The sequence below is a fragment of the Lactuca virosa genome, chromosome 9 (genome assembly GCF_052849685.1).
Source record: "Lactuca virosa cultivar CGN04683 chromosome 9, Lactuca_virosa_CGN04683_v6, whole genome shotgun sequence".
Classification (NCBI taxonomy): domain Eukaryota; kingdom Viridiplantae; phylum Streptophyta; class Magnoliopsida; order Asterales; family Asteraceae; genus Lactuca; species Lactuca virosa.
Genome location: NC_136434.1, coordinates 173,462,472 through 173,483,973, shown reverse-complemented (window position 1 = coordinate 173,483,973; position 21,502 = coordinate 173,462,472). Strand labels below are relative to the sequence as shown.

The 21,502-nt window shown below is 40.5% G+C and overlaps 3 protein-coding genes across 3 annotated transcripts; 2 read left to right on the top strand and 1 right to left on the bottom strand.

Annotated features, from left to right (window-relative positions):
• Positions 1–2,054: 2,054 nt before the first annotated feature.
• On the bottom strand, positions 2,055–2,908 carry LOC145140018 (uncharacterized). The gene is made up of 2 exons (XM_079073642.1): positions 2,578–2,908; positions 2,055–2,497 (listed from the first exon to the last, which is right to left on the bottom strand). The coding sequence occupies exons 1-2, from the start codon at positions 2,906–2,908 to the stop codon at positions 2,055–2,057; spliced, it is 774 nt and encodes a 257-aa protein (XP_078929768.1).
• Positions 2,909–15,174: 12,266 nt separating this feature from the next.
• Positions 15,175–16,086, top strand: LOC145140017 (uncharacterized). The gene has a single exon (XM_079073641.1). The coding sequence runs from the start codon at positions 15,175–15,177 to the stop codon at positions 16,084–16,086; it is 912 nt and encodes a 303-aa protein (XP_078929767.1).
• A 1,179-nt stretch (positions 16,087–17,265) lies between these two features.
• LOC145140015 (uncharacterized) lies at positions 17,266–17,622 on the top strand. The gene has a single exon (XM_079073640.1). It carries the CDS (start codon positions 17,266–17,268, stop codon positions 17,620–17,622), a length of 357 nt encoding a protein of 118 aa, XP_078929766.1.
• The last annotated feature ends 3,880 nt before the right edge of the window (positions 17,623–21,502 follow it).

The following is a 21,502-nucleotide window of genomic DNA, read 5'->3' as shown; positions in this document are numbered from 1 at the left end:
ACTTTCGTAGCCACCGACCTTATATAAATTAATTGAAAAATAAAACAAACAGATCAAATATATTATATATATGTAAACAACAATTTTTGGAGTGTGTGACATATTGTAGGCCCTTCACTGATTTTCTCCATGATCCCCGCACATGATCGAGGAAAAATTTAGGTAACCTTAAATTCTGGTTGTTCTGTATTTTCTTGGTAGCTTATATCATGTAAACAATGATGTATCTTATCTTCTTATATAGTTTTTAATTATGATACTCACGTTGAATTATTTTGAATTGACCCCTCAAAATTTAATACTGTTTTTAATTTCAAGTAAATTAAATGTAATTGCATTAATAGTTTTATTAGATTGGCCAATCTGTTGATTTTGAAAGCATTAAGCAACAGAAAAAGTATGCCCTAATCATAATTTCTTATAAAAACACAATCTTTAATACTACCATAAGTCAATAATTGTTATAAAAATAACAAAAAATCATTAATCTGTCGTTTCCGTCAACGATTTGTTAATAGTCAGTCGCTAATATTAATATACATACGAAAAATTCGGGCCCCGCACTCAGTGGCGGACCTGTGTAGTGCATTTGGGGTCCCGGACCACAGCTCTGATTCCGTCCCGTAGTGTAATTTTTTTTCCTATTAGGTGCACCACTTTCGTATACGAGTGACACCCCTCTTCAAATGTTCTGTGTCCGCCACTGCCCGCACTCCTCATACATGCTCAAGACCGGCGATGTTAATTGTTAATTTCTTAAAGAAAACCAAGTCCATGCAATACATGGATATTGTTTAGATATTATACTTTTTGACATATCATATATATGTTTTTCTTCGTCTGATTTTCTAAATGATACTTAGGACCGATCCTAACAAAGTTGAGACTCGGGCAAAAGCCAAAAAAAAGGGCTTTTTAAATTACTAAAATTTAGTTTTAAATCGGCAAAAAAATTGTTTGTTTATATACATAAAAACAAAAACATAATATTATTACAATAGCAGACAAAATCCTCCAAAATAAAGTTACAAACAAGTTGCTTTTAAAAAATACGAATACGAAATTTAGAGTTAACGTGAAGAAAAAGCAAAAAATTTCTTAAAATCGAATTATGAAGTACTTAAGCACTCAAGAATTACTTGTATATTTTAATCATAACAATCACCATTTATGTAAATAAATACACTTTAAATGGAAATGCAAATTTTAAACTTTAGTCTTTGAGGCAAAGGAATTATGGAAATGGACCCAGATTTTATGAGGCCCGGGGCTGTAGGCCGGCCCTGATGATACTTGTTTAGTTCATTAACAATAAAAATAATCCAAATTAATTCACTTTTGTATCCAGTTGATAATCCATAACTGGGCTCTCTTCCTACTCATAAGAAAGAGAGTTTTAATTTTATAATTAGAAAGATTTGTAAAATATAATGTCTCAAGACAAAAAATTAAATATTGCAATAGAAAAAATAATCATACGTTAATAAATAAATAAAATGTCGCTTAGCTTTAGAAATTCTAAAAAAGCTTCAAGAGTTATCGTATTTATATTTGAAAATACTGGTATTCAATGTAATATGGGAGAGAAGTAATTGCAATGCCACCGGTCTCTCTGACCATTTTGGCCCCGCAACCGCAAGTCGCAGCATCAATAATATGCATGTATCGAATCTACAAAATATAATGTGACTTAGGGGCTGTTTGGCAGAATCTGAATTTTTAAGATCTGAATTTTTAAGAGATCTGAATTTCTAAGAGGGTCTGAAAATTTAAGAGCTGAATGTTTAACATGCTGTTGGTTGGGACCCCTGAATTGTTGTGCTGAATTATTAAAATGACCATTTTACCATTCTGTTTTATTTTTTATTGAATTCAACTGTTTATTTAGAAAATAACCTAATAAATTTATTAAATATGTATTAAAAAAATATAAACACCATATAAAATCCAAATTTAGCATAAATCAAAATTAAACACAAATCCAAATCAACCATAAATATTTTTAAATCCACAAAATCATACTAAAATCCAAATAAAATCCTACAAATTTAATTTCACCCCAATTGATTCGCAATCTGGTCACGCAAATTATCCATGTATTCATTTCCTTGTGAACCCCATTCCATATCGTGTACGTTTTCGCCATCATTCTCTCCCCCTTGTGCTTGAGCATTGTTCTCCTCGAACGCCATAAATAACTCATCATGAATATCGCATTTCCTTATGAAATTGTGGACTGCAAAACAAGCAACGAATATATCTCTTTGCACTGAAAAAGGAAAAGGAGCCATTCGCTTTAGGATTGGGAATCTCGCCTTCAAAACACCGTAAGCACGTTCAATAACATTTCTGAGTTGCGCATGTGCATGATTGAATTTTTCTTCCTTAGTTAACGCACGTCGCCGTCGATAATCGGCTAACCAATACCTCGTGTTGCGGTAAGGAGTCATAAATCCACGAGTGTTGGTGTATGCAACATCGCAAATGTAATATTTATCTATACACATGAGTGAATGAAGTATTATATATAGAAATTTAAAATTGTATTTTAGAATAAATTTAAAAAGAATTACAAACCTGGAGGAGGGAACGGGAAGCCTGAAGTCGGGTTACATGCAACTTCTTTCAAAACTCGCGAATCGTGTGTTATACCCTCCCAACCGGCCCATACGAATGTGAATATCATATCAAAATCACAAATTCCTAAAACATTTTGAAAGCATTCACCTTTTTCTCTTCCCCTGTAGCGAGTTTGTTGATCAGCAGGCACGACTGCATGTACAAGAGTTCCCTCTAACACACCTATTGCTCCAGGAAAGATTTCTTTTAGCCTACGATGTCTCTCTGAGGAATTCACAGTTGCATTAGAATTCGTTGGCACTATAACTTCTTTTGCAAAAATCATCATTGCATTTAGCACCTCATGAAAGCATCTATGAACTGTTTCTGTGGAGTGTTGAAACCTTCATTTGATAATCCTGAACCGTTTATTATGTGCTATAGTTGTTAAGAACATATCCATCCTTTCTTCAACGCTTATATGCCTACTACTTTGCAACCAATTGTTTCGTCTAAAATGATTGCATAAAAGTACACACGCTTCACGTGAAAGACGCATCAGCTCATGACATTGTGTAGAAGTTCCATGTAGCAATTCTTGTGTATGTTGATGACCGCTCATTTCCGAATCATTATCAGTTGCCCTTCCAATTCTATTGGATGCTAGATTCAACCAATAACAACATAGTAAAAGGAAAAATGCAATTTTTCATCCGAATCCATAAGCAATCTATTATTTTGAAAATACATAACAATTATAATAACAACATATAACATAAAAATTCATCCAAGTAATCCAAAACATCAACTCATTCATGTCATATAAAAATCTAGTAACCCAAAACATCAAGTAATCCAAAACATTGAGTCATTCATGTCATATAAAAATCTTGTTCAAACCAAAGATCAAGTAATCCAAAAAAACCATCTAGTTTAAACCACACATCAAGTAATCCAAAAAAAACCATCTAGTTCAAACCAAACATCTAGTTATCCAAAAAAAAAACCATCAAAACATTCAAAAAATCTACTTAGCGAAACATTCTATAATGTGCTCCAACAGTCTTGACCCAATTCTCACAAATAGCTGGATCAATGGTTAACCACACGTGCCTCTTATCCGCACCTTCACCAAAAAGAGCAACAACAGTAGTGTATCTTGGATCAAATATACCCCATCCTAACTTCTCCAACTTTTCCATACACGCACCCAAATTTGAAGAAGTATGTTTTTCCACAAATATCTTAGCAACTGTTGCAATATCTTCCCCGATTTCAAGCAATCTTGAATTCGATGCATCTTTACCCTTATCTTTACTTTTATTTTGGTTCTTTGCCGAGTCTGTAGTCTTTTGTTTTTTTGATTGAGCGGATGACTCGTCACTGAGACCAACAGTTTCTTGTTGAGTGCAATCAATGTCGTCAAAGTCATGCAAACTATAGTGGCTTGACTCTTGAGTAGGACGGGGAAGGGTAGAAGTTGGCCCCCAACTATGAATGCCTGTCGTAGTCGCGCCTTCAAACAACTGTGTGAAAAGGTCGGGGTACGGTAGTGGTGTGCGTCTCAAAGAATCCACATGTTTGTTTGACTGTTTGGAAAAAATATTTTATTATTTAAACATGATAATCTATTTTTTATAAATTAACAAAATACCTTCGATTCTAGTTCCCATTCTTCTTTGGAAAGATTGAAAGTGTTGGTTGTTGCATTATACACATTGCCGGTTTTGTTTTTTAACTTCAAAAAGCACCAAACTTTGACTTTAGGTAGTCATAGCGGTTCTTCATTTGTTTTTGGTCGGCAATAAAGTTATGTTCAATTTTTAATGTTTCAGCTACATTCCTCCAAGATAGTGCTTTCAAACTACTCCATTCCCGTCCATTGACTGTAACTTCATGTAAACAAGCTTCTAGAAACGCTTTCTCTACACCTTCAACCTTCCAACTAATCCTATCCTTCTTTTCTCCCATTTTTTTGATCAATTCAACAAAAAAACGTATGTTTTAGCAACAACTTAAGCATTGCAAATACACATTTTCAACAACAATTTAAGCAATACAAAGACACATTTTCAACAACTTCTTCAACAAAACAAATACACAATTCAACAAAACTAATGAATATTTCATGATAACATCAAGAACAAAACTAATGGATATGTCAGCAACAACATTTCAGCATAATACCCAAACATAAAAACATTAAACATAAATATATGAATAGAAAAAATCAAACATAACATCAAGAATGAACATCAAAATTGAGGATATAACATCATAATTGATCATATAACATCAAAATTGGGCATATAACATCATAATCAAGCATATAACATCATAATCAAACATCTAACATCAAAATATTGCATAACATCAAATATTGAATCTGATTGAACAAATCAGAAAATATAGCATAACAATTTCGTTTTTTGATTTTCAACTTTGAGGAGAAAGAAGGAAGAAAAACAAAAAGACCAATGTATTCAATGGGAAAGAAGGAAGAAACTGAAAATATACCTGCTTTCGGTAATGACTTGGCTGAATAGAAGAAGATGGGCTGCGGCGGAGGAAGGCGACGCTGCTACCGTTGTCGCTGGCGTCCTCGCTGGGCGTCGCCGACGGTGTCTTCAGTGGCGGCGTCGCTGGTAGGAGCTGAAGAGAAGACGATGCAAAGCAAGAAGAGCCGAAGGGAAGAAAAGAAAAGAGGCGGTCGAATCCTTTAGGGCAAATAGAAACGCGCCTCTCGTTTTTAATTTTCAGACTTTGTTTGCCATCTGAAAAAATAAGAGGCATTTTTATTTTTAAGAGGTAAAAATTAATACACAAACAAACGCTCTGAATCTGAAATTTTAAGACATTGTCTCTTAATTTTGCAATTAAGAGGTAAACAAACAGCCCCTTAGACTTATTTGTTTGATTATTACAATATCAATAATATTTTTGTAATTTTAATTTTTATCCGTTGAGTTATAAAAGTAATTATGATTTGTTAAACACAAAAACAATTGACGTTTAATGATTACAAGTTTAAATAACAAAACATATCTAAGTATCTCTTGCAACAAGTTTTTAAAACTAAATCGTCCCCGGAAGATGGGATGGGAGTGTAACACCTCATTTTCATCTTTGCTGAAGATTTAAACGTTTGTTATAAAATTCGAAATATAAATATATTACTTTTTAGCCAAATAATCATCATGAAGATGTAGTAGACATCAATACGATTACGTAGATATAAAGAATGCTTAAATCTGACTTTATATAAGGAAATTATGATTTGTCGAAGTTTAGTGCGACACAGTACAACATTGTGCTACACAGAAATCGAAATAAAAATCGGTTGATTGTTAGCTAAAACAATCTAAACGAAAGTCAGAGTTCTCGTAAATACGAAACCGCCGATATAAAGAACGTCGAGAATAGAGTTCGTATGAAAAAGTTATGAATTTTACACGGTCTTTTACAGTGTAATCCTCATAAATCATAAATTAAAATTAGAATGAGAATTAGACAACGAAGTCTAAAAGAAAGTTGTAGTACTCGTTGATATGAATGTGTGCATATAAATAACGCTGAAAATGAAACTCGTATGCGAGAGTTATGATTTTTAGAAGATTAGAAGTTTTACCTACGAGACGATGACATGGCACCACCGAAAGGCGCCATATGGACCTGAGAAATGGTGACACATGGCAAGAACTGAACGGGGCCAACGCGCCATGAGCGCGACACACTCTTATCTTCAAGCGCGATGCACCCACAAAATCTAGCTATAAATAGGAGCCGATAGTTGTTCATTTTCTCACAACTTTAAACTTACTTCTCTCTAGATTTTCCCACATTTGAGCCCAAATTGTTCTATCTGTTTGGAGTATTTTAGCGGAGCTCTAAGTCGCAAGAGAACCGAAAAATAGAAGCTTCCAGGTCGAAGTTTGCCTGCAAACGTTCTGAACTTTTGTTAAAAAACTCTGTAAGTTAAGCTGCACTTACTATGATTTAAGTGTAACTTATCTTTATATTCATAGTTGTCATTATAAACCTATAAATAAGATTTATCAGTGATTCCATGTCATAATATTGATTGATGTACATACGAGAGTGATGTCTAGGCTAGATCTAGTGAGATGTTTAAAGTGGATTTTCGAAACAGTATACTTAGTATACTAAAGAGATCCTACCTCCAATATAATCTTACTTGATTATTCCTTATTTGATAAAACTCTAGGATTCATTGGGATTGGTGAAGAATCTATATACTAGCTGTTATTCTTAAATGGTTAATAAGTAGTAGAATATATTAAAGGTTGATACATGTTGGTCAAGCTACCTTCAAAACTACATACATAGCTGTTTCGAGACTGTTCAAGTCAGTTACCTCACTATACTATGTATTACAATATATTTATGTATGTTAGGATATAATATACTTGATTTATTCATTATTGTTATGTGAAGAGTTAACGGTGGAACGGTGTCAGGCCGTGAGCCTATAGACTCGTACTAAAGCCACAACGATGATAGGCCGGGAGTCCAAACCCTTGTTATAGGTAGAGAGGTGAAATGTCACGAGTCATTCTTTGAATGCATGTATATGTATTGTGATATATGGTGTCTTGGGGAACTCACTAAGCTTTGGCTTATAGTTGTTGAATAACTATTTTTCAAGTTGTTCTTCTGATCGTGGGAAGGCTCCAGGATGGCTGTAATCACATTGAATGATAGTAGAACAATTTTAGATTTCTAACGATAGTTTAATTTGATTTATTTTGAACCAATTAAACTAAAAATGATAGTAGAACAATTTTAGATATATTATAATCACTTTTTTTAAATCACTGTGATCGTTCTTTGGTCATCATTCTTCATTCTTCATGTTCTCGAGTAATGATTAATATACATTAAGTTTAAATTTAGATTTCTAACATTTTGTTGGTTTGATGTAATTTATTCTATATAATGTTATTATATATATATATATATATATATATATATATATATATATATATATATATATATATATATATATATTAAATCCAAGGGACCTTATGAATAGTAATTTTTTTTGCTTTAGGTTTTTGCCACAAATGTTTGATGAATTTGACATTTTTAGTCCTCGAAGTGAAAAATTTTACATTTTTAAGTTTTGATTAAGTTTTTGTGCCTTTAGATTTTTGCCACAAATCTTTAGTGACTTTGATACTTTTCGTCCTTGCAGTCAAATCTTTTATATTTTGATGTTTTTGCCATAAATTTTTAGTGACTTTGACACTTTTCAACTTTGCAGTCAAAACTTTTACATTTTGACATAAAAAACACAAAAAACCTCCTTTAGACTTTTGCCACCATATTTTTCCAACTTTAGCAACTTTCACATTATAGCCACAACATTTTTGGTTTTTCTCCATCAATGTTCTTTCTTTTTGTTGTACACTTTTGAAATCTAATTTTAGGGGGTGTCGGTTTTCTCCCTTATTTGTGGCGATTTACACTTTCAATACATATTTTAAAGTTTGCCGTTATTTAACTTCTATGACATAGTCCAAAAGCGGCGGAGCCGCGCGTCCTTTTCTAGTTACTTATAAAAATTGCATGCATAATTTTTATAAAGCTATTAAAAATACTTCACTAGGATGAATGCGTTGTTCTTGCCTAGTTTGGATGCGGTTGAAGTGTAATTGTTTTTTATTCAAATGTGATGTATGTTCAATGTTTGTTGGCCGATTTTGATCCTAATATTTGTAATAGTTAGAGTTTATTTTCTTGTAGTTTTCAGTCTAAAAATGTAATAATGGGAAAACTTTTGAAGGCATAACCCCTAATAGTTAATGGTCTAGACAACTTACCTGGCTAAAAAATCAAAACACTTACATGCCTCGGCCAAACAACCTTGGGCAAAGGCTACCACCAACACACCAACAACAAGAAGACCGACATACTTCGGTCCACCAGGTGAGTATAATCAAGTTTAATGCAAATCTTAGCCTTTATAAAGTTAAGTTTTTCACAAAACATAAAAGTGATTAATTTATAAATGATAATATTGATCCTTAAATACAATCAAAGGTGGAAAGAACTAGATGTCATGCATGAAGATCTCTAGCTTTAATAGGGGTATGTAATTTTTCTTATTACTCTGGTAATTGTAATAATAAAATGCAAATTAGATCCTTATAGGTTACATAAACACATATGCATTATTGTATGTTTCCACCATGCATAATTGTGTGTTACTATGTAGGAAACCTATCACTGGTATAAGATCCTTAGTTCAAATTATTTACACTAAATTTATTTGAATAAAATATTGTTTGTATGATTTTCAAAATTAGGGTTTTAGAAGGTTTCTTTTTCGGTTTTTAAATGGCTTTTGATAACTTGCGCCCTAAGCTAGGGTTTAATAACCTTAAACCTTGTAACACCTTGTTTCGAGTCGTTTCATAATTCAATGCCGTGACTGGAAGATCAAGTATCATAAGGCTTCAGGCTTTAGGAAAGAGAGGTTTAGACCCATTTGATTGTGGGTAATGTAGATTATAGGATCCAAGAGTTTGGTTTGTGTTGGAGTCAAAGGGTAAAACGGGAAAAAGTGATGTTTCAGACTTCTTGCATGAAATATGGATATTTGTTCAGGACGTTTTTAGTCCAGGATATATAGATAATATTGTACGACTCTTCAATACCTTACCGTGGATATAAAGATTGTAGAAAACGGAGCTGGAACAAAGACTGTTTGAAGTTAGAAAGGTTTTGGGCTTAGTCTAGTACGTTGGGCGTACTGGGCATACGTAGAGTACGTTAGGTGTACTTGGAGTACACTGGGCGTACGTGATCAGTTCCCAAACCCTATTTTTGTGGTTTGAGCCCTATTTAAGCTCCTTAACTTCCCCAAACTCATTCCTTTCTCAACCTCCACCTCTCCAACACCCTCCCTTGAAAACCCTAACCCTAGTTTAAGCCTTTTAAGAAAAAGAAGGTGTGCTTGAGTGCTTTGGAGTGTTCTTGGTGCTTCTTGGAGAAGAAGGAACTCTTTAGAGAAGTGTTGGTTGCATTGGAGCTTGTAGATCCGTACTTTGTTCACCTTGATCTTTCTTCTAGAGGTATAAAGTTTGAATCTTGATGATGCATTTGACAGATCTAGCTAGTCTTGGCTGTTATGAGCTTTTGGTCACTTTAGTGCATAAAGTTTAGATATTGAAAGTTTGTGACCTTGTTATGGATAAAGTTGGAAAATTTATCCATCTAAACATCATATTGATTCAGATCTAAAGGCTTGAGACTTAGACTTAATGGATTAAGTTGGAAAAAGGTGCACTTTTTTTTTGTCCCTTTGAGACTTAAAGACTAGATCTTGGTTGGTTGGACCATTCTAATGGATAAAGTTGGAGTTATTAGGAACCATAAAAATGTAATCTTGGACTTTATCCATTATGGAGTTATTAGGAACCATAAAAATGTAATCTTGGACTTTATCCATTATGGAGTTATTAGGAACCATAAAAATGTAATCTTGGACCTTAGTTTCCTTCCATGCATGAGTTAGGATGTCTTAAAGAGTTAAGAAGTTAGGGTTTTTGGTATTGAGCACTTAATGGCCATGAAAATTTATGGTCAAGGAAATCATTTGAGGACTATATTTGGAATTTGGACGAAAAAGCTTAAGGGATTAAGCTCTTAATAGAAGGAAATTGGCTGCACGTACGCTGCGCGTACACTATGGTATGCAGGGCGTACGAGGTCAACACCCTGTTTCTGGTCAAGGCTTGTGTACGCTAAGTGTACAAGCTGAGTACGTTGGGCGTAATCAACTGAGTTGACTTGTTTGACTTTTTAGACTTTTCGACATTGACCTGTCTATAACCAAGTTTGACCTAGGGGTATTTTGGGTATATTGATTGTAAGTTATGTTTGGTCATGTTCCAATGAATAGGTGACTGGTAGAGATGATATTATGTGAAGTGTCCTGTTCAATGATCTTTCTGATGGAGAGGTGAGTTTCCTCACTGTACCCGTTGGTCGAAGGCACTAATACCGGCCCACTAGGATCTGGTATGTGCTAGCTGTCTTTGTGACCCTTGCATGGTATGATTGTTGTTATGTGGCTTAAAGGTATTGCCTGCTCGGGTTGAAATAAACTCCAGAGCGGGTCCCACTATTTCATGTTCGAGTTGAAATATACCCCAGGTTGGTGCACATATTTTTTATCGGGTTGAAATATAACCCAGGGTGGGACCCACTCACATATGCTTGGGTTGAAATACACCCTAAGGTGGGGGCCACTATAGTATGAGCGGGCCCATATGTGTTGATCGGGTTGAAGTACACCCCAAGGCAAGGCCCATATATGTGTATTGGGTTGGAATATATCCCAGGGTTAGGCCCAAGGATATGTATGGTATGTGGTATTTTGGGTAACTCACTAAGCTTTGTGCTTACGATTTTATGTTTATGGTTTCCGGTACTTCCAATATGAAAGGGAAAGGCCCGACCTGTCTGCACCGTATCCAACAGAGTTTTCCGCATTAGCAATTTTCAATATTTACTCTGATGTTTAAATAATATATTCACTTTGATCTGTTCTGGAACAATTCTTTTGTATGGTTTATTGTTTTAAAAATGAAAATTTTACTATGAATTTTTAGGACGTTATAAGTTGGTATCAGAACCTTGGTTTGAGGGATCCGGGCACACTCTCGGGTATGTATGAACTCAAACTGACGAATTGGTAATATTTTGAAAGAAAATAAGTTTCTAAGAAGATTTTTGTAAAGAAAATAAGTTTCAGAAAATATTTTTAAAAAGAAGAAAGGGGTGTGATGTGTGCAATCAGCCGAGCTCAAGTAAGTGATTCCCAGGATACCCATACATGTTGATATGATATGATATATGATTTGAATGTTTATATGCTAGGATAAGGCTGAGGATACTTTCAGGAATTACATGATAGATCGGCCTAATATGTGATGTCTTGTAGACTAGGAGAATTTGATGATATCCTAGCTTTGGAATCTATATTGGTAGAAGTGATTTCTAAGTGTATGTTTTAAAAATTATATACGATTATTATCATATTTCCTATATTGTGTATAATTTTCATGCATATGGAAATCGGCAGTGAGGATAGAAGTTCCTAGCATTGTAGTAGTAAGTGAGCTTGATGTCCTTTTTTTGTGGCTTGGAGTGTTACTGCACAAATGCTGCTTGCTTTGTGCTTTGTGGGACCCATTAGTTATGGGAGTTAACTATTAAGTAAATATTTTAAGTTTCATGCTGAAAAGGTTAAATGAACCCAGAGTGATGGATTTGAACCTATTGCGTAACTCTTGTTTAAGTCCAACCGTTGTAGGGATTCAGTCTTTTACTCGAAGGATTATTTAAGCTTTGTTGCATGTAATTGTATTCATGAAGTAGTTAGCTGACATTAGTGGGAGTTCTTCAACAGCTGATGGCAGGGTGAGGTTAGGAACCTATGAGAGCCTAGGAAGTGATATAGTAGGTTGGGTTGCGTTGTTTAGCAGGTACTTGGAGTACCGATTTGAGAAGGTGAATTGGAGGATTCGGGATAACTCTTGAGGAAAGTATGGGTAGGTGTGGAAGATAGTATTGGGCTTGTACTACTGAAAGCACATGATCCATACTCGAATCAAGAGGAGTCACGGAGGATCTAGGAAGCCTGAGGGATGAGGATTCTTTGAGTATGTTCTGATTATTGTATGGTTGCTTTTGAGTATGGTGGTGAGCACTCATGGCAAAGGATCTGTTCAGACTCAGGTGTTGGCACCGAGACGATTGATGAGTAGACGCGGGAGTTCATCTTGTCGGAGATCACCCGCGTTATTTTAGAGCAGGCTCATGTGATATTTGGTACGATCAAGGAGGGGATCATGGAGATTATGCAGGAGCGTCTGGACGCGTATCGTTCTGGGATTATGAAGTTGCTGGATGAGCGACTCGTGGGTTTTCGGGCCGAGATCACTGCAGGACAGTTAGGAGCATGAAATCCCTCATTTCCGGAGTTTAAGGTTTGTGGAACTCCAGAGTTATTTGGGGCTATGGACCCCATTGCTAGCCGCTGATAGACCGCTGACATGGATAATGCTCAACAGACGAGCTTCTGCCCTGCGGGGGTGAAGATGGCTTTTGCATCTTATCTTTTGAGGGACCGAGCATGTGATTGGTTGGAAGAGGTCAGTAGGGTATTGATATTTACGGCCATAATGGACATGTCTTGAGATGAGTTTGTCACGAGATTCCAGGAGGAGTTTACACCGGCAAATGAGGTGTATCAGATAGATAGGGGGTTTCACGGATGATGACATGCCTAAGTCGGCACGGAAGAGTCACGCCTGCCCAAGATACCTGGCGCCCCGGCCGAGCCAAGAGGAGCGGGCTCAGCGCCCGCCAGCGCCCCTAAGAGCAGGGCGCCCCGGCGAAAGGCTCGCGCTCGCCAGAGACGCTCCCAGGGTCAAGACAAAGGATACGGTCAAGCGACAAGGCAGAGGGTCAGAGCATTACCGTCGGAGCCAATGGCAGTACTCTGACATAAAGAGGCGCACAACCCGCCAATCAGCATCTCTGACCTTGTCCCCTAAAAGCGAACCTGTCTCGTACGGACAAGCAGGATCGCTAGGTATAAAAGGGCACGTTCAGGAGCTCTAAAGGTAGGCCATCTTCTCTAAGAGCAATCTTTCGGAGAAACACCAAAAACACCATCTAACTTGACCGTCGGAGCGTTCTTCCGGGAGCCTCCTCCCAGAAAGCGGCTGACGACTGTTCTTTCGTGTGACCTTGCAGATACCTTCTTACACCAGACCGAAGAGCAAACCGAAGATAGATAGCAAGGTCGCATTATTTGGCGCCATCCGTTTTGAGTGACAAAGAACGAAACAAAAACCACTGTTTCAGTAAAATCAATGGCGTCTGACGGCGGTGACGGGGTTGAGGGAATCCAGAACAGCCCTATACGCTCCATGACACCGTTGGACGACGTACCGCCGCCCATAATGACCACCAATGAACCCACTGACGAAGGAAGCTCTATGCTAACTACAATATCTCCGACAACCCAACATCTAGCTCAACCACCTCTTTCGCTGCCCATAACAGGAATATAAGCCATCATCCAACCGCCATCCCGACAACCGGGGCCACCTATGGGGACGGTGCCACTAGCCACACCTTTGCCGACGCCGTTGACATTTCAGCCAATGACGACGCAACTCTCAGTAAACCAAACGTCACACTTTGTTACCCCGATGGTACAACGCCAGCGTCCCCTTTTTCCAGCGATGATGCCAGCAAGCCAAGCACCAAACACCCAACAGCCACTCCACGTGTCACCACAGAGCCAAATACCGACAAGTACACCCCCGATGCTCCCGCCGCTCGCGCAAACCATGGTAGCACCGCCATTGTTTCCTCACCTCTTGACAGGTACATGGGGTGAGCCTATAGTGACCACCCACACAAGTCAATAACAGCCTGCACCACCGTAGCTCCTGGCTCAACCTCAACTTCTACACCCGGGTTACTCGCTGCAGTTGCCGTTCCAGCAGCATACATTCTACGGTTCTAACCCAGGATACCAAGCGTTCTACGGTAACCCCAGGGCACATCCGTACAACACGCCCCACCAGTATTATGTACAGGGCTCGCTAACCATCCCCAATCAGGACTGCCTGTCACGGAGTGTCACATCTCCGTTTTCCAAGGAACTACTGGATTACGAGATCCCAAACACAGCAAAGCTCCCCAATTTGAAAACGTACAATGGTACTACCGATCCGGACAGTCATATCGACACATATGAATGGACAATGACGTCGCTAAATCTAGACGAGCGTTTCTGGTGCACATACTTCCCAACGACGCTAGACGGAAATGCAGGCACGTGGTTCAAGACGCTACGCCCAGGTAGCATTTACAACTTTGGCCAACTCAAGTATCTTTTCCTTACCAACTTCATGCAACTGCGAAAGTACAAAGGTGATTCCCATTCCATCATTGGATGTAAGCAAAAGGAAGGGGAAAGCGTAAGAGAGTACTTCACACAGTTTACAAATGCCATGTTGGACGTGCCGGGTCATGACGAGGGTCTTATAGCAGGAGCTTTCACATGGGGACTCCTCCCCGGCCCTCTGTCACAGAAACTCATGGGCAAAAAACCACAGACAAAAGCTGAACTAAAGGAAAGGGTGGAAAGATATTTAAGACAGGAGGAAGGCGAAGCAACAAAAAAAGCATACTTAAATGCCATGGCCGTCAAGCGTTCTAATCCAATCTACACAGAAACATCCGGGGGAGGCAGGCACTTCGGACGAGGGAAGAGACTACTGGGTCGCTTCAGGCCGTTCGTCAGGGATGACAGATGGAGTCGCCGTCCAGATGTATATGTGGTCGCGGACAAGCAGCAAGAGAGAGCACCAAAAGGACGATACTGTGAATACCACAAAAGCAAAACGCATGACACCGCTAATTGCTCGGTCCTTAAAAAAATAAATGGAGGAGAAAAAGCTCAAGGGAGATCTTGTGGAGATAGCACGCAGCGTGCGCGCCAAATTTGACGCAGCGAACGCCAAAGGAGCTCCAAAAGAAGGTGCTCAACCCAAAGAAATATTCATGATACGAGCCAAGAGAAGCAGACATGAGGGAATTGCACACCAGGAGAACCTAACGCCCATGACACAAGAACTCACATTCTCAGCACAAGATCCTAGACCCGAAGGCTGGACAGGTGATAACCCCCTCATAATACAAGCCTCTATTAAAGACGTGGTCATACACAGAGTGTATATCAACACAGGTAGCTCCGCAAACATCATCTACGAGCATTGCTTCCGCCTCCTCCCAGACAGGTGGAAGCACGGCCTGAGACCTACAACGGGACGATTGGTTGGATTCACGGGACACAGTCTATGGCCGTTAGGCATGATCCACCTCCCTCTTACACTGACTGGTCATGACATGCAACAAAAGAAGACAGTCCTAGTCGATTTCGTTGTGATCCGACATGCAGCAGAACATAATATCATCCTGGGAAGGCCAACCTTGCTCAAATTAGGCACGATTCCGTCCACAATGCACGGGATAGTGAAGTTCAACACTAGCGAAGGTCCGGCCACCATCCTGGCCACACCACCAAAACAACTGCAGTGCTTTGCGATCATGCAGCCAACCGAAATAACAAGAGAAACCAAGAAAGCACGGGGTGAATCGGCATACGAGAAAGAGGTGGTCAACGAAGAGCATCTTGATAAGACAATCAACATCGGTCGCAACCTACTAGGGCACACCAGGCGGGCACTCGTCGACCTCCTCAGGCGATACAAGCACGTATTTGCGTGGACACCCACAGACATGGTAGGTGTAGACTGGAAAATCATCGAACATAAGCTCATGATTAAACCGGGTACAAAGGAAGTTAAACAGAAAAAGAGGGTCCAGGGGGGAGATCGTAATAGGACGGTCAACGCGGAGGTGGCTAAACTGACAAAGGCGGGGATACTGAGGGAAGCAGTTTTCCCAACTTGAATAACCAATCCTGTCATGGTACGAAAGCATGACGGATCATGGCGCATGTGCATCGATTTCTCCGACCTTAACAAGGCATGCCCTAAAGATTGCTATCCTCTCTCGGAAATTGACCAGACGGTAGAATCACTACAAGGTTTCAAACTAAAATGTTTTCTGGATGCGTATAAAGGGTATCGCCAGATCCAGATGAGTAAGGATGACGAGGCGAGAACAACTTTCTACACCGACCATGGAACGTTTTGCTATACCAAAATGCCTTTTGGTTTAAAAAACGCGGGGGCAACATACCAACGTCTGGTCGACTCCATGTTCTCAAGCCAAATTGGGAGGAACATCGAAGTATATGTCGACGATATGGTTATTAAAAGTGAGAATGAAGTAAAGATGTTGCAGGATATCGAAGAGACTTTCAAAACATTGGAGAAAGCAAGGATGAAGCTGAACCCAAGCAAGTGTACGTTTGGAGTGGAAGAAGGCCAATTCTTAGGATATTATGTTACCAGACAAGGCATCCATCCCAACCCAACAAAAGTGGACGAGTTCATGGAAACACCACCCCCAAGTACCATAAGGGACGCGCAGGGCCTGAATGGGAAGATCACGACGCTCAGTAGGTTCATCTCAAAGTCAGCAGAAAAGGCGATGCCGCTATTCAATACATTGAAGGGATGCATTGAGAAAAGTAATTTCCAGTGGACAACGGCGGCAGAGGTAGCACTCCAAGGAATCAAGGAAGCTTTATACAAACTACCCACGTTAGCTAGCCCCATTCCGGGTGAGGTATTGCAGGTATACCTCTCGACCTCAGCCAAAGCCATATCCTCCGTATTAGTTGTGGAAAGAGAAGGGGAATAGAAGCCAGTGTACTTCGTGAGCAGAGCGCTACAAGGCCCTGAAATCAACTATCCCATCTTGGAAAAGCTGGTGCTAGCGCTGATCTATGCTGCGAGATGGTTAAGACGGTATTTTCAGGCTCACCAAATAGAAGTCCTAACGAATTGCCCGATTAAGCAAATTTTGCTCAAGCCCGAAACCTCAGGATGACTCGCAAAATGGGCGATCGAATTGGGTGAACATGATATTAACTACCGGCCAAGGACAAGCATCAAAGGGCAGGCGCTGGCAGATTTTCTGCTTGAAGTCCCAGGGGATTGAGATGTAATCAAAGAAGGAATCATGGCGGCAAAAGAAGTTCCAGAGGGAAACAGAAAATGGACGTTGTATACCGATGGAGTGTCCAGCAGGGAGGGCTCGGGGGCTGGCTTAATTTTGACCAGCCCGGAAGGAGAGGAGGTTACGTATGCCCTCCGTTTTGACTTCCACACCTCAAACAATGAGGCGGAGTATGAGGCACTGCTGGCCGGCCTACGCTTAGCCAAACAAATAGGGGCGAAGGCCGTAGCCGCGCTGACAGATTCAAGATTGGCTGCCAACCAGGTTAATGGAAGCTTCGAGACAAGAGACAAAAGGATGGAAAGATACGTTAAGACAGTGCGACCGCTTACCAAATCTTTCAAGGAGTTCACTATCTAGCAAATCCCAAGGAGTGAGAACAGGAGAGCAGATGCCCTAAGCAAATTAGCGTCGACATGTTTTGATCACCTATCAAAGAAGGTTTTGGTTGAAGTGCTCAAGGAAAGAAGCATAGAGGAACGACAGGTAGGCACACTCACGACAGCGGGACCCATATGGATGACCCCACTAATAGACTACTTACAGCAAGGCGTCCTACCTGATAGTCATGATGAAGCCAGAAGAATATGCATAAAGGCACCTTCATACGCCCTAATTGAGGGGGACCTATACCGAAAGGGGTTCACAACCCCATGGTTAAGATGCATGGACGAGATCAAAGGAAAAGAGGCGTTGCGGGAAGCATATGCAGGTCAAGTAGGTGCACATGAGGGTGCACGGGCTCTAACATGAAAGGTGCTCCGAATGGGGATCTACTGGCCCACCGTACACCAAGACGCAACAGAGCTGACAAAAGCATGCGGGGAGTGCGAAGCGTTCACCCCGGTCAAAGCAAATCCACCAGCGCCCTTATCCAACATATCCAGCCCCTGGCCTTTTTATCAGTGGGGAATAGACATTGTGGGACCATTCCCAGAAGCACCAGGAAGGTTAAAATATATGGTCGTGGCTGTGGACTATTTCACGAAATGGATCGAAGCAGAACCATTGGCGTGCATAACAGGAAGGCACATGATCAAGTTTGTCTGGAAGAATATCATGACTAGGTTTGGTACACCTAAAACGTTGATAAGTGACAATGGGCTTCAGTTTGCTGAAAACCCGTTCAAGGAGTGGTGCGCTAGGAAGGGGATAAATCACTGATTCATATCGGTGGCACACCCACAAGAAAACGGACAGACGGAAGTATCCAATAGAACCATCGTGAATGGGATTAAGAAGCGGTTAGGAAAGGCCAAAGGAAACTGGGCGGAAGAGATACCAACGGTGCTATGGTCGTATAGGACCACCCCGCGAACAGGCACCTGGGAGACACCATTCAGTTTGACATATGGAGCGGAGGCAATGCTCCCAACGGAGGTGATGATAGGCATGCTAAGGACAAGCCATACCGATGAAGGAGCCAATTCCCGAGACCTGAGGCTGAACCTAGATATCCTTGAGGAAAGGCGAGAGAAGGCAAGCATACGCCAGGTGGCATACAAACGTGCGACAGAGAGATATTACAATCAAAGAGTCAAGGAAAAAGCATTTAAAGTAGGAGAGTACGTACTAAGAAAGAACAAGACAAGTCGGGCTCAGCCTCAGGGTAAGTTAGGACCAGTGTGGGAGGTCCATACAAGGTTGTAGAAGCAAACCAGAATGGGGCGTACGCATTAGAAACAATGGAAGGAAGACAGATTCCAAGAACGTAGAATGCAAGGAATTTGAGGAAATTCTACTTCTAGAAGAAAGCTCCCACAGGAAAGCAACGAAGTTAGAGCAAGCATTGTTGGATAATTCAAGCGTCAAAACGCGAAAAGCCAAGGTCAGAACCCGAGTGCGTGAGCACTAAAGAAGGTTCCAATACTCAATGTGTAAAGCCTTGTACTCAGTGTACAAATCTAAACAAGTAAAATGATGAAATCTGTACTTAGTGTACTGAACTCTTAATGATTAACGCGCATAATGCTCAGTGCATTTAAGTCTTAAAATTTTGGCACATTAAATTATAATGCTTATTGCATCCAACGATAATTCTTAGTGTATTAAATAATCAGTATATTAAAATCCAGTGCATTCAGCCTTAATACTTAGAGTATTAAGCCTTATGATCAACGCACATAAGGCTCGACACACTGGCTCATGGGGACGCTTAGTGCGTCGAATTAATTGAGGCATCACCATTATGCAACACAAGGTCGATCGCTTAGTGCGTGGCCCTGTAGCATTCATAAAATTAGCAACTAACGACATATGGAATAGTAAACACATAGCTATTACATATATCATCAGATATCACAGCAAGGATAACATCGCCAACATACAAAAGCCAAAATAACCATACACAAGAGTTCAAGACAAAAAAAACATCAAAACAACAACCAAACAAGAGTCTTCACGCCCCATAGGGGTAGCACATGAAACCTACATCATACTGTCACCATCATCCCCATTCCCTCCAACATTAGCTCCATCACCTCCACGCACAACAACATCTTCTAAATCATCAGCATTCTCAACAATGTCGTCAACACGACCTGGCTCAGGAACAACATCATCATGCTCATCACCCAGAGAAACGTTGGCATCCAAACGATCGCCAGCACCACCACCACCATCACTCTCATTAGCAACACTCCCACCACCACTAACAGTGCTCTTACCATGATTAATTCCATCGTTACCATCCACCACATCTTCGGGAGTACCGTCGGAACCAGAAAAAGCACAAAGATCACGAACCCCCTGCATGTCCAATTCACCCAAGCCCAACAATGAAGCATGGTCCATACTACCAAATGCTAAGAGAGCCTCGTTGACACTAGTAACTGGGCCAGTAGCGGGGGTATCCACAAGACCTGGGTGACCAGCAGAGGCCAGAGCAGCACGTACAGATTCCGCTCCGGCAACAAAGGCGGCATAACGGATCAAACTCACCGCCCCCGTAAACTCCGGATACTCGATTAGCTTATCCACAACTCGCACAAGCCCCACCTGTAATAACCAGTTCAGATCACACTGTATAACGTTCACATTTGATTGCAAGTCAGCAACTACCCTATCACGATTGGCTGCGTCACGTTCAAGGCTTTCGACCTGAATCATTAAGCCCTCGTTAACCTGGGAAATAGAATCAACTTTGGCCTCCAAACTGGACCTGAGTTCCTCTATCTCAGTTTTTTCAGAAGCCAGAAGTTGATACCTTTGCTCTGCACGCTATAGACCACTAGTAAGTTCAGAAATACGCTGCTCTAACTCAGTTACACGGGCCCCACAACCGGCATGCACAGTTTCCATCTCGTTGAGCGTCTGAATGCATCGAGCCCTGACAACAAGGTAAAACATGGCTTGTGCAGCGACGCAGGTCATATTATGGGACAAGGCAGGACTACCCATAGCCTCCATATCAACAGAAGTGGCAGGAGTAAAAGCATGCCGGGAAAACTCTAAAGCATTAGTACGAACGGAGAGACGAGACTCATTGTGAAGATTCCAAGAGGGGACAAAAGGAGAGGGTCCTGAAGAACCTCTACCCAAGTTCTTGATAGGAGAAACAGGGGTGGGATCCGGGCCACGAAGGTCCTTTGAAGGAGAAGAACTGGTAGAAACAGGGGGTACAACCAAAACAGGATCTATGGGCTGTTTATGCGCCCCATCCATCCCTTCATACTGTTGAACGTCATCATCAGGGATAACAACATCGGGTGCGAGTGACGAAGAGATCGAGCTTAGAAGGCGATAAAAGCTGCGCCTAGTCTGAACTCGCTTGGCGACGTTAAGTGCACTGCTCGTAGTCTCACCCATGGCCAGAACGGCTTTCCGTTTGCCCTGCAGTCGCCGAACATCAGCAATGACGCCATCTTTGCTGTCTTCGTCACCCTCGGTGGAAGTAGTATGAACACCACCTAAAGGCATAACGGAAGAAAATGGGCGAACTGCAAGGGGATCCACCACGACAGACGGCAGATTCTCGTTTGTCGACGGAGGAGTTGGCATAGCAGTAGTAAGAGGAAGTTGGTCCAAACGGCGAGGGGGAGGAAGACGATCGACTAAATCCACTTCCCGATACTCCAGTTTACCCCTGTAGCGTTTTCGAAGCACTTCATCCATAGACAAAGGAGACTCGTTACCTGGGGAATTTGAGGCATCAAGGAAAATCAAAAAGGGAAAATGTTCAGATAATAAACCCTAACATTGATAAACAAAGCAAGTATGCGGACACTTACCATCCATGAAG

Excerpts from the sequence above, each read along its gene's own strand:
- LOC145140018 (XM_079073642.1), bottom strand. The coding sequence starts at position 2,908 with ATGATGATTTTTGCAAAAGAAGTTATAGTGCCAACGAATTCTAATGCA. Across the intron at positions 2,498-2,577 it reads CTTCCCGTTCCCTCCTCCAG|ATAAATATTACATTTGCGAT; the intron begins GTTTGTAATTCT and ends TCATGTGTATAG.
- LOC145140017 (XM_079073641.1), top strand. The coding sequence starts at position 15,175 with ATGATACGAGCCAAGAGAAGCAGACATGAGGGAATTGCACACCAGGAG.
- LOC145140015 (XM_079073640.1), top strand. The coding sequence starts at position 17,266 with ATGGCGGCAAAAGAAGTTCCAGAGGGAAACAGAAAATGGACGTTGTAT.